General features: G+C 44.7%; 1 protein-coding gene across 1 annotated transcript in view; it reads right to left on the bottom strand.

The window, feature by feature from the left end:
- Positions 1–15,687, bottom strand: part of ARSK (arylsulfatase family member K) — a 39,564-nt gene that overhangs the window by 10,264 nt on the left and 13,613 nt on the right. The window contains exons 4-6 of the mRNA XM_038765916.1: positions 11,729–12,011; positions 9,953–10,124; positions 3,091–3,315 (exon numbers count right to left, since the gene is read on the bottom strand). Of these exons, the coding sequence (XP_038621844.1) occupies positions 3,091–3,315; positions 9,953–10,124; positions 11,729–12,011 (680 nt within the window). The remainder of the gene's footprint in view (positions 1–3,090; positions 3,316–9,952; positions 10,125–11,728; positions 12,012–15,687) is intronic.

Raw genomic sequence — 15,687 nt, 5'->3', positions numbered from 1 at the left:
GTGCTTGGGAGAGCACAGTATAACGCAGCTGGGAGACACATTCCCTGCCCACAAGAAGTTTCTAGTCTAGAGGGGGAGACAGACAGCAATATCAATAAATTAAGGCTATGGTCGTAAGTGCTGTGGGGCTGAGGGAGGGATGTTTGTTTTTGTTCTCTGTCTCCCGCTTTTAGACTGTGAGCCCACTGTTGGGTAGGGACCGTCTCTATATGTTGCCAACTTGTACTTCCCAAGCGCTTAGTACAGTGCTCTGCACATAGTAAGTGCTCAATACGATTGATGATGATGATGATGATGAATAAAGAGTGCAAATCCAAGTGCAAGGAAGACGTAGAAGGGAGTGGGATATCAGACAGGTGGCGGAGTCGCTTCTCTAGGGTAAGATGGACAGGCATACTCTCTAGCGGGATTTAGCAAAAAGCCAAATGATCTCTAATAATAATGATGGCATTTGTTAAGTGCTTACCATGTGCCAAGCACTGTTCTAAGCGCTGGAAAATAATAATGGTATTTGTTAAGTGCTTACTATGTGCCAAGCACTGTTCTAAGCGCTGGAAAATAATAATCGTATTTGTTAAGTGCTTACTATGTGCCAAGCACTGTTCTAAGCACTGGAAAATAATAATGGTATTTGTTAAGTGCTTACTATGTGCCAAGCACTGTTCTAAGCACTGGAAAATAAATGGTATTTGTTAAGCGCTTACTATGTGCCAAGCACTGTTCTAAGCGCTGGGGTAGATAGAAGGTATTCAGGTTGTCCCACTTGGGGCTCACAGTCTTAATCCCCATTTTACAGATGAGGTAACAGGCACAGAGTAGTTAAGTGACTTGCCCAAAGTTACACAGCAAACAAGTACCAGAGCGAGGATTAGAACCCACGACCTCTGGCTCTCAAGCCCGTGCTGTTTCCACTAAGCCATACAGACTGTAAACTGCTTGTGGGCAGGGAATGTGTCTGTTTAGTGTTGCACCGCACTCTCCCAAGCGCTTAGTACAGTGCTCTGCACACAGTAAGAGCTCAATAAATACAATTGAATAAATGAACGAATTGGAGAATGGGAGCAGCTCTTGAATGCGGAGCGCCTAAAAAGATTGGGCCTCAGCAGTCTGCAAAGATAAAAGCTGACACATGGGATCCATCATCCCACCTTAGAACCGTTACAACATGGGAAGCGGAGTGGCCTAGTGGATTTAGCGTGGGCCTGGGCGTCAGAGGACCTGGGTTCGAATCCCGGTTCTGCCACTTGCCTGCTGGGTGACCTTCGGCAAGTCACTTCACTTCTCTGAGCCTCGGTTACCACATCTGTCAAATGGGGATTAAGACTGTGAGCCCCGTGTGCAACAGGGACGGTGTCCAACCTGATTACCTTAAATTTACCCCAGTGCTTAATACAGTGCCTGGCACATAGTAAGCGCTTAACAAAAACCATTAAAAAAAAGAATAACAGAGGGGGTTATGGCGGTTGCAATTAAAGGCTGCTACTTGGCACAATGAAGAACCAAATGACTCCCCCTCCAGAAATTTACCATTTGCCTATTTCATCTAATATGATCTTGGATTGTTCAATTTGTAATTCATTGTTAGCAAGGGGAAAAAAGGGGATCGATAAATACAATTACTGCTGTCTGACACTGTAGTCGGTAGCATCAGTTTAGAAAATGAAGAACTCTCTCTCTCTACACACACACACACACACATACAATAACAAGATGGTTCCTGAATCATTTAGTAAAATAATCAATCAATCAATGGTATTTATTGAGTGTTTACTATGTGCAACAAGTACAACCCTTGGGCGAGTACAATACAAAGAATTAGCAGACAGGTTCCCTGCCCATAATAATAATAATAATAATAGGATTTATTAAGCGCTTACTATGTGCAAAGCGCTGTTCTAAGTGCTGGGGAGGTTACAAAGTGATCAGGTTGTCCCACGGGGGGGCTCACAGTCTTAATCCCCATTTTACAGATGAGGTAAGTGAGGCACAGAGAAGTTAAGTGACTTGCCCAAAGTCACACAACCGGGAATTTGCAGAGCCAGGATTTGAACCCATGACCTCTGACTCCAAAGCCCGTGCTCTTTCCACCGAACCACGCTGCTTCCCATAATGAGCTTACAGTCTAGAAATGAGCTTACAATTACAAGTGAAAAGAGTTATTTGGGTTTCTCAAATTACCACCTGCCCAGACTCAGTCTCAATTATTTGCCTTTGTCCTTGGCCATGACACTGGTGATTCTTTTCTCCCTCGGTTCTTCCATTTGACAGGTGGACCCTCACCTCTGCCTGGCATTATTGAGGCTCAACGCCAAGCCAGTGAGGAGTATGTTCAGCTTTTGAGGGCAGTGGTGATACTATCCCGGTAGTTCACAAGGAAAAAGGACATTTTCAGCAGTATGTAGGAATGATAAAATTTCAAAACAGTACTGGGGGCAGGAAGGCTAGTGAGGAAGCTGAAATAGTTGAGTTAGGGAAGGACCAAGCCATGTTTAATCTGAGTGACCTGCTGCTGGTCTTCAGTCAATCAAACAGTCAAGAGTATTTATTGAGCACCTACTGAGCACAGAGCACTGTACTAGGCTTTGAATGACTATAAAAAAGTCAGTAGACATGATCTCTGCCCTTAGGGAGACTGCAGCTTAGTGGGGGAGATAGTCACGACAACAAATTACAGACAAAAGGAAGTAAACGGGCATAAAGCAATCTGAGATAGTGACCCGCCCAAGGCCACAAGGTGAAGCCAGTAAAATTCAATAGCCTGTGGGCTTACTCAACTTTGATTTATGCAGAAATGGTAATAATAATGATGGCATTTGTAAAGCGCTTACTATGTGCCAGCACTGTTCTAAGAGCTGGGGGGGATACGAGGTAATTAGGTTGTCCCACATGGGGCTCACGGTCTTAATCCCCATTTTACAGATGAGGTAACTGAGGCCCAGAGAAGCTAAATGACTTGCCCGAAGTCACACAGCTGACAAGTGGCGGAGCCTGGATTAGAACCCACGACCTCTGACTCCCAAGTCCGTGCTCTGAGCCACACTGCTTCTCTAATGCCACAGTAAAAATTTTCGACGGGATCACCTTACTTACCAAGCATCGTAGGGTAGATATCCACGAGAGAAACTAGGTTTGGCACTTGACGGTTCGCTCGGATGCCTGGGCCCATCATGAGAAGGGGAACGTGGGAACTTGCTTCATACATGCTCATTTTGTAAAACTGCCTGTGCTCCATCGCCAGCTCTCCATGGTCTGAGGTGAAGATGACAACAGTCTTCGGAAGCAGCCCCGTTTGGTAGAGGGCCAAAATCACCTCACCTGCAAAAGAAACCACACTCAATCAAAAAAATCTCTGATTTAGATAATAGCAATATTTGCTAAATGTTTACTAAGTGCCAAGCACTAAACCAAAACCTGGAGTAGAAATAAAACATCAGGTGGGACACAGTCCTTGTCCCCGCCGAGGCTCACATGAAGTGGGGTTTAATCCCATTTTACAGATGGGTTTAATGGAGATCCAGAGAAGTGCAGTGACTTGCTCCAGATCACTCAGCAGACAAGTGAGGGAGCCGGGATTAGAACCCAGTTCCTCCGACTCCCAGGCCTGTGGTCTTTCCACTAGGCCAGGCTGCTTCCCTTTGAATGGTAAGCTCAAAACCTCCTGCTTTGGCACTTTGTCCAGAAGGACCACAGGTTGAGACTTTATTGGACAAAAGGAGACAGGAGTTCTAGGATGAGGGGTCTACAGGGACCACACCGGGCCTCTGACGTGTTGAACTGTGAAGTGCTGATTTGCTGATCTGTTAGGGACAGACATGAGGAGATGCTGTGGTGGGGGTGGACGAAGAATTAGTTGGGAAGGAATGGCATTTTTTTTTTTCAAGAACCTAAGAGAGTGCTCTGTACTCAATCCCCTGGGGTAACCAGACTTCCAAAGGCCAAGATCTTTACAGACTCAACAACCAACTTGGAAGCAACAAGCAACTAGCACAGATCAATCAATCAATCGTATTCATTGAGCGCTTACTGTGTGCAGAGCACTGTACTAAGCGCTTGGGAAGTACAAGTTGGCAACACATAGAGACAGTCCCTACCCAACAGCGGGCTCGCAGTCTAGAAGGGGGAGACAGAGAACAAAACCAAACATAGATGCCAGAACCACGCTGCATTTTATGTAGCATGTGTAGCAATTCAACAAACAAATCTCCCTTTACATTTTATTATTTCCTCCTATTTAATAATAATAATGATGGCATTTGTTAAGCGCTTACTAGGTGCAGAGCACTGTTCTAAGCGCTGGGGGGGATACAAGGTGATCAGGTTGTCCCACGGTGGGGGGGGGGGGGCTCACAGTCTTAATCCCCATTTTACAGATGAGGCTCAGAGAAGTTAAGTGACTTGCCTAAGGACACACAGCAGACATGTGGTGGAGCCGGGGTTCAAACCCATGACCTGATTCCAAAGCCCAGGCTCTTTCCACTGAGCTACACTGCTTAAACACTGCTATTTGCCTCCACTATTAGATTGTAAGCTCCACGAGGGGACGGATTGTGTCTACTAGCTCTATTAAACACTCCCAAATGCTTAATACAGTTAAAAGTGCTCCACAACACTACTGATTGATGCAACGACCCATAAAATTTGGTCTCTAAGACTTGATAGCCCTCAGAGATAGTCCTGCATTGCAACGCAAAAGCTCAATCTAGAGCAGGGGTTCCTAACAAGGGGCTGTGGCACACTGGAGTGCTTGGTGATCTCCCAGAGGTGACCTGGAAATTCTGCTCATTTTGGCAGAGTAGGGATTAGAACCCATGACCTTCTGACTCCCTACCTACCCATCCATCCATCCAGCTGTCCTTTAATAATAATAATAATAATGGCATTTGTTAAGCGCTTACTATGTGCAAAGCACTGTTCTAAGCGCTGGGGAGGGGAAACAAGGTAATGAGGTTGTCCCATGTGGGGCTCACAGTCTTCACCCCCATTTTACAGATGAGGCAACTGAGGCTCAGAGAAGTGAAGTGACTTACCCAAGGTCACACAGCAGACATGTGGCAGAGTCGGGATTCGAACCTATGATCTCTGACTCCAAAGCCCCGGGCTCTTTCCACTGAGTCACGCTGCTTCTCCTTTGTATTTGAAGAAGCCGCCACTGACAGTCAAGTTCACTCAAGAGTGTGTACGTGTGTGGGTGTGAGAGAGAGTGTGAGTGTGTGTAGCTGGCTTTAAAGGCCAATGCCGGATCCACAATCCCAGACACACAGGGCACACAAAAAGGTGGGGCCTTGTTGTTCTGTTTGGCCTCCTTATCTCTCTTTGCACAGGAAGCTTTTGCTTAGAGAGAGAGACCCTCCCTCCTGGATCATCATCATCATCATCATCAGTCGTATTTATTGAGCGCTTACTATGTGCAGAGCACTGTACTAAGCGCTTGGGAAGTACAAATTGGCAACATATAGAGACAGTCCCTACCCAACAGTGGGCTCACAGTCTAAAAGGGGGAGACAGAGAACAAAACCAAACATACTAACAAAATAAAATAAATAGAATAGATATATACAAGTAAAATAAATAGAGTAATAAATATGTACAAACATATATACAGGTGCTGTGGGGAAGGGAAGGAGGTAAGATGGGGGGGATGGAGAGGGGGACGAGGGGGAGAGGAAGGAATGGCCTCCTGGATGGCAGCAATGCCATGCCCATGTAGCATGTAGCATGAGCCACGGGAAGCAGTGTGGCTCAGTGGAAAGAGCCGGGGTTTGGAGTCAGAGGTCATGGGTTCAAATCCCGGCTCTGCCGACTGACAGCTGTGTGACTTCGGGCAAGTCACTCCACTTCTCTGTGCCTCAGTTCCCTCACCTGTAAAATGGGGATTAAGACTGTGAGCCCCGCGTGGGACAACCTGATCACCTTGTAACCTCCCCAGCGCTTAGAACAGTGCTTTGCACATAGTAAGCGCTTAATAAATGCCATTATTATTATTATGTAGCACTGGCACATGGCTGGTTGAGGCTAGCTAGGGTTGGAAGTCCTGCCTCATGGAGAGGCCACCTAGATTTGACTGCCTGGCCCAGGAAGCAGAAGAGTCCCGGGCCCACACGGTGCACGGCAGGGTTGGGGTGTTCTGAGGTCCGGAGAAGACACGGGAAGTAGTTCTCCACTGCCAGGAATGTGGGAATACAGATGACTCCTCTTGTCTTCACTTGTCCTTTAAATGAAAAATCCCGGGAACCCTAACCTGGATCAGCCAAACACTTGGGGTGCAACGGAGAAAAGCTGAACCATCCCTAATAAAAACTTCCACGACTTAACCGACTTTGGCTGGGACTGATTATTACATATCACCCCGGCATAATTTGCCTAATTAAATTGTTAGTTTTCCTCGCTTTTAAGACTGAATGCTTAGAAGAGATAAGTGGATTTAGGCCTTCTGCTTGAAAAGCCTTTTCTGTTTACACTAAGCTCTGTCCATAGCCACAAAGATTAGGAAAAGTGAAATCCAATTAAGTAACACAAATCCTGATTAAAATATCCCAGTTCAAATAACTACACAGGAATTTGCACTCATCCTTGATAGGAGGCAAAATGCAGACTGAATTCAAAACAAATCTCTAAACTGGGAATATTTGGTGTGGAACTAAGTACTTCAATTTGTAGATTATTCTAACCCAATTATGCAGCTAGAAAATACATTTATGCCTCTATGCAGCAGCATAGAGAAGCAGCGTGGCTCGGCAGAACGAGCCCGGGCTTTGGAGTCAAAAGTCAGGGGTTCAAATCCCACCTCCGCCGCTTGCCTGCTGTGTGACTTTGGGCAAGTCACTTCACTTCTCTGGGCCTCAGTTACCTCATCTGTAAAATGGGGATGAAGACTGCGAGCCTCATGTGGGACAACCTGATCACCTTGTAACCTCCCCAGAGCTTAGAACAGTGCTTTGCACATAGTAAGCGCTTAATAAATGCCATCATTAATTAATTATGCTCTCTCTGAACCCTCCTAACGCAAAGGAAGGGCACAGGAGAGCAGTGGTCCGAGGATTGTTTCAGGCAAACGTCTGGGTGTGGCTATGCTGAATAATAATAATACTTGTTAAGCACTTACTATGTGTCAGACACTGTACTTAGCACTGGGGTGGATACAAGCAAATCAATCAATCAATCAATCGTGTTTATTGAGCACTTACTGTGTGCAGAGCACTGTACTAAGCGCTTGGGAAGTGCAAGTTGGCAACATATAGAGACAGTCCCTACCCAACAGTGGGCTCACAGTCTAAAAGGGGGAGACAGAGAACAAAACCAAACATACTAACAAAATAAAATAAATAGAATAGATATGTACAAGTAAAATAAATAAATAAATAAATAAATAGAGTAATAAATATGTACAAACATATATACATATATACAGGTGCTGTGGGGAAGGGAAGGAGGTAAGATGGTGGGGATGGAGAGGGGGACGAAGGGGAGAGGAAGGAAGGGGCTCAGTCTGGGAAGGCCTCCTGGAGGAGGTGAGCTCTCAGTAGGGCCTTGAAGGGACGAAGAGAGCTAGCTTGGTGGATGGGCAGAGGGAGGGCATAATAGGGTCGGACACAGTCCCTGTCCCACATGGGGCTCGGTCTTAATCCCCATTTTACAGATGAGGTAACTGACGCCCAGAGAAGTGAAGTGACTTGCCCAAGGTCTCACGGCAGACAAGTGGCGGAGCCAGGATTAGAACCCAGGTCCTTCTGACTCTCAGGCCTGGGTTGTAGCCACTAGTCCAGCCTGCTTTTAAAGCTTTCACGGGGAGGTTCCTTTTTAGCCTTTTTTTGTACCTGCTTGACCAGGGTCAGGAGGCTGGAAGTCCCCGCCAAAAAAGAAAGGCACTGGTCCAGGCTAGATGATATTATTTTTTCCCCCCTCCTCTTCTCAAATTCCCGAATGAAATCCCCTCACTAAATGGTGATGGCATCTCCAGCTGTGACTGACGGATCAACCTTGGTCCTGAGGCTTCAGGACAGAGAGCCTGGGCAAAAAGCAGCTTTAAGTGCCAGTGGCTTGCATAACGTCACTCACACTCTCTCTGCCAGGCACTTTCTCCTACTCGGGCATGGAGTGCAGCAAGTGTGTCGTCGGGCAGGGGTGCAGCATTTTGTGAAGTTCACTGCAAAATGCTGGGGTTCAGAATTGGAGCAAAAAAAATAAAGTTTGGTTAAAACTATGACCCAGCCTCCTTCCTATGCTCCACTCCTTAGTTCCATCAAGAGATAATAATAATGATAACAATAATAATGATAATGGCATTTGTTAAGCGCTATGTGCAAGCACTGTTCTAAGCACGGGGGGGATACAAGGTAATCAAGATTGTCCCACAGACTTAATCCCCATTTTACAGATGAGGGAACTGAGGCACAGAGAAGTTAAGTGACTTGCCCAAAGTCACACAGCTGACAAGTGGCAGTGCTGGGATTAGAACCCATGGCCTCTGACTTCCAAGCCCGGGCTCTTTCCCCTAAGCCGAGAAGCAGCGTGGGCTAGTGGGAAGAGCATAGGGTTGGGAATCAGGAGACCTGGGTTCTAATCCTGCCTCTGCCACGTGCCTGCTGTGTGACCTTGGGCAAGTCACTTAATTTTTCAGTGCCTCAGCTTCGTCATCTGTAAAAATCAGGAATACCTGCTCTCCCTCATGCTTGGTGAGCCCCACAAGAGCACTTATGTACATATCTTCAAATTATACACTGGGAATTATATATTAGAATTATTCATTTAGATTAATGTCTGCCTCCCACTCTAGACTGTAAGCTCCTTGTTGGCAGGGAACGTCTCTGCTAACTCTGTTATACTTCATGTACTCTCTCGAACGCTTGATAAGTGCTCAATAAGAACCACTGATAATGATGATGACAGGATTGGGCCCAATCTGATTATCTTGTACTTTCCCCAGCGCTTGGCACACTGCTTGGCAAACAATGCTTCACAAATACTACAATTCTTCTTCCTTCCTCCTCCTCTTTCTTAATAACCTGAAGACCGGGCCTTTCAAACTTGGCAACCTAACAGTCCTATCCTCAAGGGTAGGAGAATGGGGTTTGTTGGACCTGACCCTGGGATTGTACAAGCAGATGGGAAGGGGAAAGTCCAACTAGCCAGCCCTGGTCTGCTTTGGGATGGAGACCCCCACAGAAAGCAGGATGGATCTGGGGTCTGTTTTATCCATTTGCGTTTGCCGCGGGTTCTCCAAAAAGCTCCTAAGCTTCCAGCTTCGGCTGGGGGCCGACTTTTTCTCCCTCCTAAATTCACCTTGTAATTAGCTGCTGAAATGGGGGAGCCCTTTTTTGGTAGGGATTGTCTCTATACGTTGCCAGCTTGTACTTCCCAAGCGCTTAGTACAGTGCTCTGCACACAGTAAGCGCTCAATAAATACGATTGATTGATTGATTCTAAAAAAAAAGGTATATGTTAAGCACTCACTACATGCCAGGCACAGTAGTAACTCCTAGGGTAGATCCAAGCTAATCGGGTTGAACACAGTCCAGTCCCACAGGGGGCTCAGTCTTAATCCCCATTTTACAGATGAGCTAACTGAGATACAGAGAAGGGAAGTGACTTGTCCAAGGTCACAAAGCAAACACACAGAGGAGCTGGGATTGGAACCCAGGTCCTTCTGACTCCCATGTCCGTGCTCAATCTACTAGGCCAAGTAGCTTCTCAACACTTCCTTTGCGCCTGAAGTGGAGCACTTTTAAAGTTACTTTATCAACTAATGAACAAGAAGTAGAGAGGCTTATTATCCTGTTATGAACCAAGATGCTTTTCCTGTCTTAGGTGTGTGTCAAGGCCATTGTAACTAAGCAACTGGGTGCAAATATCCTTGAGTAATTCTCTAAAAGTCACCAGGCCAGCCTAATCACAGCCATCTAGAAAAGTGACATTACTCTCCACTATATAATTGCTTATTAATTATACCACCTACCAAGCATGGCATCTGTTTCTGCACACATAGCATAATAAAAGGCTCTAATATCTCGAATTTCTTTTGGTGAAAAATGCCCAGTACAGTTTTTGGTGTACGAAGAGTAATAATCTACAGGGTGCATTTCCGAGAGAGGTAACCATTTTGGAATTTTGATGGTTTCATAAGGCACCTAAGAAACAAGAGAAAAACATCCGTTAAAATGGTAAATGAGTTAAATGATACATTTTTTTCTCCTCACAGGTCAGAATCATAAAATCTAATATATTTTTGATTATGCAAGCTAATAATCCAAAGTCACAGGTAATCAACAGACCGTGCAAATTAGGCACTGATTCACTGCAATGCATTATCAAAGTTTCCATAATTTGCATTTCAGTAGAAAATGCTGCAATTTCTTTTTCTACAGACAGAAGGGATACTCCTTCAGGCTCAAAGTAGTCTGAAAAACTGTCCAAACAATTCAGTATGGGGGGGTAGATTTGGAGCAAAATGCTGGAAGTGATTATTTTATTTTTCACCATCTTTCCTTTCTCCTACAGTCATCTGGTAGAGGTGTTAATATAATCTGAATTTGGACAGACATCTGGTTATTCCACAAAATGAATAACCAACCCCCTCAGAATCAAGATAATTCCCCCTCTGCACTGGAAAAAACTTAATCAAAAGGAGAATGGATGCAATAAAAATTGTTTTTGCCAACATCACAACATTCCTGTGAAGCAACAGAGTTTTGAATTAGCCCTGTGGGGTCAGATTTCTGAATCTAACACACTCATCCTGTCTTCAACAGATCTAATTATTTTTCTGGGTTGCCACTTCAGTATTAAAGGATGGAATGGGGAATCTTGGTCCCGCTCACTGTAATGTTCAATCGCATACCGACCCTCCATGAAGCAAGTTGCCACCTGGCCTCTCGAAACTGTTACCTGAGGGTTCTGCAGGGCCGGCATTATGCCTTCATTCCCCCCTACTCCCTCTCCCTTCCGCTTCGCCCTTACATTTGCTCCCTTTATTCATGCCACCCTCGGCCCCACGGCACTTATGTACATGTCCGTCACTCATATTAACGTTTCCCCTTTCATCATCCACACTTTTTTTTTGGATGGTATTTGTTAAGCATTTACTATGTGTCAAACGCTGTTCTAAGCACTGGGGTAGGCACACGTTAATTACGTCAGACAAAAATCCCTCCCTCGCATGGGGCTCACGGTCTAAGAAGGAGGGAGAATCGATATTGGATCCCCATTTTACAACTGAGGAAACACAAGCACAGAGAAGTCAAGTGACTTGCCAGGTTCACACAGCAAGGATTAGAACCCAGATCCTTGCTCTTTCCACTAGGCCGTGAGGCTTTCTCATGGGCAGGGAACATGACTATCAACTCCCTTACACTCTCCCAAGTGCTTAGCACAGTGCTCTGAACATGGTATTCATTCATTCAATCGTATCTATTGAGCGCTTACTGTGTGCAGAGCACTGTACTAGGGTAAGCTCTCAATCAATACCGTTGATGATATTTTGGATCCCTACCTCCACCTAATAGAAGGGTCTTTATAAACTGGCCTCTGTCAGCGCCCTGAGGCTGGGATCATGTCACCTTCCTCTATTATACCCTCCACCATGCTTGGTGCAGTGTTCCGCACACAGTAAGTGCTCAAAAAAAGCCACTTACTGATGACTGTACTTACCCTATGGTACTCTCCCAAGAGTTAAGTACATTGCTCTGTGCACAATAAGTGTTCAAAAAGACCTTCAGTTGATCACTGCACTTACTCTGTCAAGCCAATAAGGGGATGTCTGAAATGTAGAGGAGCCGAAGTTTTCCCCTGTAGAGGGTGAAGGATAAGGGTGTGGAAGATTCAAACCCAAATACAGGACAAAGGGTTGAGTAAAATTAGCTGCTTCTTTTCTTAACCAATTTGCGGCTCGATCTGTGTTCTGCCAATCTTCTTCCATCACTCTTGCTTTCGTCTTATTGGGGATCAGATTAATCATAGGTCTGCCTTCTTGGTGCAGCAAGAAATGAACATCCCGGGTCCAGGCTTCCACGCGATTGCTATGGAGAAAAAGGGAGATTTATTGGAAAGGGTTTTTGGTTTTTTTGTCTCTTGGAGAGATCAAACTCTCTTTACCAACTAAAGTATCCTTTGTTGGCTCTTTGAAAGCTGCTTTAGAAATTTTGCTCTAGAGAAAACAAGATGGCCTGCCTGGGATGATGATGATGATGATGATGACGATGGTGGTGAAGGGAGGCCCGCGCTGCCACTCTCAGTCGCAAGTGATGATGAGCCTCAGTCCAGTCATGAAGACTTTGGGACCGAGAACCTGCAAAGAGGAATTGATTCTGGTGCTAGCGGCTTGTGCAGCACCACTTCCCCTCTCTCTTCCCTACTGGACTCGTTTCCATTGGGGAATGGAGACTGTCTGATGGACAATTACTCTCCCTCACTTCAGAAAAATGAAGGCCCATCTCCTCCAAGAGGTCTTCTCTTATTAAGCCCTCCTTTCCTCTTCTCCCACTCCCTTCTGCGTCGCCCTGACACTTGGATTGGCTTCCGTTTTTCACCCCTCCCTCAGCCCCACAGCACTTATGTCCACATTCGCAATTTATTTATTTATATTAATGACTGTCTCCCCCTCTAGATTGTAAGCTCACTGTGGGCAGGAAAGGTGCCTACCAAGACGGTTATACTGTACTCTTCCAAGCGCTTAGTACAATGCGCAGCACACAGTAAGTGCTCAGTAAATGACTGATCGATGGGATAGATAATAATAATGATGATGGTATCTGTTAAGTGCTTACTCTGAGTCAAGCACGGTACTAAGCCCTGGGGTTGATACACACTAATCGGGTCCGGGTCCTTTTCTCAGTTAAAAGGAAATAAAAGCAAAGATAAAGGCTGAGGATATAGCCCTCTCAACATTCTGGAGGGAGAGCAAAAATCCCTAAATTGTCAGAAACATTTAGGGAAGGAGACTTCAGAGTGGAGCTACTGATCCTAAGCCACAGCCAGAACAATTTTCTGAAGTACAGCAATAAACGCTCCCCTTCATGCCATATTTAGTCCACAGTGACTGGTCCACAGAGGAATAAAAGCCCCAAATATTATTTGCTAGACCTGCAAATTACAGTCATGATGTTTCCCTATTAAATTAAAATGGAAACGAAAAAAGGGAGTCAGTATTAAATACTGATGTTTGTTACATGAAGGTGGGACTGCAGAGTGATGATATTTCCTTCTCTAACAGATGGGCTCCCCATAACAGTAGGCTTGGAAAATCAGTGTTAAGTTATAGAATTGAAATATCAATGTTCCAAAGGTCTTGGGCTGAAATCGGTAGCTAGGTACACCAGGCTGCGTGTGTCTCTGAGAGTACAAAATTTCCATGAATTTCCATGAAGTGCGTAAAATTTCCATCTATGCACTCAGATCTGTACCCTTTAAACACTTGCAAGTCACCCCACTCTCAACCCCACAGCTTTTACGTACAAATCCATAAGTCATTCATTTATATTAGCATCTACTTCCCCGTTTAGGCTGCAAGGTCCTTGTGGGGAGGGCAAGTTGGTAGCAACTTTGTTGTGTTGTTTTCCCCCTGGTGCTTAATAAGAGTGCTCCGCACACAGTAATCAATGGTATTTATTGAGTGCTTACAATGTACAGAACACCGTGCTAAGTGCTTGGGAGAATTGGGAGGGACGTTCCCTGCTTGTAATTAACTTACAATAAGAAGTCAATAAATAATATTGACTGAATGAAGTCGTGAGGAAAAGTTAATCACACAGAAGACCATCAGAAGTCCCCCAATTCCAGGCTGACCCATCTGTTTTATTGGATGGCTTAATTAGGCTGGTTCTTACATTTCTGTTCACCTTTGGGCTGAGTAGGTGAACTCCCCTAGGCACCCTGAGGCATCCATAAACATGACAACCCTCATGGCCCAGATGGGAAAGAGCCTTTGTTCTATGCTTTGTTAGACGGTTCAGAGGGCAATGAGTTTGCGTACTTAGAATTTCTTTCATGTATAATTTCAGTAAGATTTTGCTTTTCACTTGTAACTCCACTAGGTGATTTTCAAATATGAACCGATGGCATTAAAAAGCCATTAAGATTCTTCCTTCTGGCTGTTCGGATGAATATTTACTACCCTGATCTGAGGCTTTGTACAGTCTCACCTCATTTCGCCCATCAGATAGATGCCGGTGCTGAACAAGAGGCACCCTACAACAAGATACCAATGAAAATGATGCCATTGCTACTGTACCTAATTCCAGGGCTGATTGCGATGGTCAAAGTAGATCTGATCTTCAAGTTGCTAAATTTCCTTGTCTGCAAAAACATCTATTTTTTTAATGTTAAATCCATACCTACGAAGAAACGTCTCAGAACATGCACACCAATCCTCTTTAGGAAAAAAATAGACACGGCCAAGTCTTCATTAGAGTATATCAATGTCAAAAGTAGTTGTTATAGTCTGCAGGACACCAACTGAGCCCCTCCTTTTCCTCTTCTCCTCCCCATCCCCCCAGCCCTACCTCCTTCCCCTCCCCACAGCACTTGTATATAAATTTGTACAGATTTATTGCTCTATTTATTTTACTTGTACATATTTACTATTCTATTTATTTTGTTAATGATGTGCATTTAGCTTTAATTCCATTTGTTCTGACGACTTTGACACCTGTCTACATGTTTTGTTTTGTTGTCTGTCTCCCCCTTCTAGACTCTGAGACCGTTGTTGGGTAGGGACCGTCTCTATAGGTTGCCAACTTGTACTTCCCAAGCGCTTAGTACAGTGCTCTGCACATAGTAAGTGCTCAATAAATACGATTGAATGAATGAATGAATGAGAACACTGTAACAAGCTCTTGGTAGAGTACACCAGAGTAAAATATATAATACTAATAATAACGGTATTTGGAAAGCTCTTACTATGTGTCAAACACTGTTCCAAGCACTGTGGTAGATACAAGCTAATAATAATAATAATGATGGCATTTATTAAGCACTTACTATGTGCAAAGCACTGTTCTAAGCACTGGGGAGGTTACAAGGTGATCAGGTTGTCCCTCGGGGGGCTCACAGTCTTAATCTCCATTTTACAGATGAGGGAACAGAGGCAAAGAGAAGTTAAGTGACTTACCCAAAGTCACACAGCTGACAATTGGCGGAGTCAGGATTTGAACCCATGAACTCTGACTCCAAAGCCCATGCTCTTTCCACTAGGTCATGCTGCTTCCAATAATACATGGCTCCTGACCTCAAAGACATTACAAACTAACTGAGGAGACAGGCAAATGGAAAGTATTTTCAATTTATAAGTGATGGAGGGAGAAAAAAGATCTAACAGTATAGCAAGAATATCAAAAAACAATAAGTAGTGTAGGCATATCTGTAAGTGCTAAATATGGCAGATAATAATAACAATAATAAGCATTTGTTAAGTGCTTACTATGTGCAAAGCACTGTTCTAAGCGCTGGGGTAGATACAAGGTAATCAGCGTGTCCAACGTAGGGTTTACAGGCTTCATCCCCACTTTACAGATGAGGGAACTGAGGCCCAGAGAAGTTAAGTGACTTGCCCAAAGTCACACAGCTGACAAGTGGCGGAAGCGGAATTAGAACCCATGACCTCTGACTCCCAAGCCCGGGCTCTTTCCATTAAGCCAAGCTGCTTCTCCAAATGGAGAAGATGGACAGACATGCCTTGGAGTGGTAGATATTAAATCA

The sequence above is a fragment of the Tachyglossus aculeatus genome, chromosome 23 (assembly GCF_015852505.1).
Source record: "Tachyglossus aculeatus isolate mTacAcu1 chromosome 23, mTacAcu1.pri, whole genome shotgun sequence".
NCBI lineage: Eukaryota > Metazoa > Chordata > Mammalia > Monotremata > Tachyglossidae > Tachyglossus > Tachyglossus aculeatus.
This window is presented reverse-complemented; position numbering and strand designations above follow the sequence as displayed.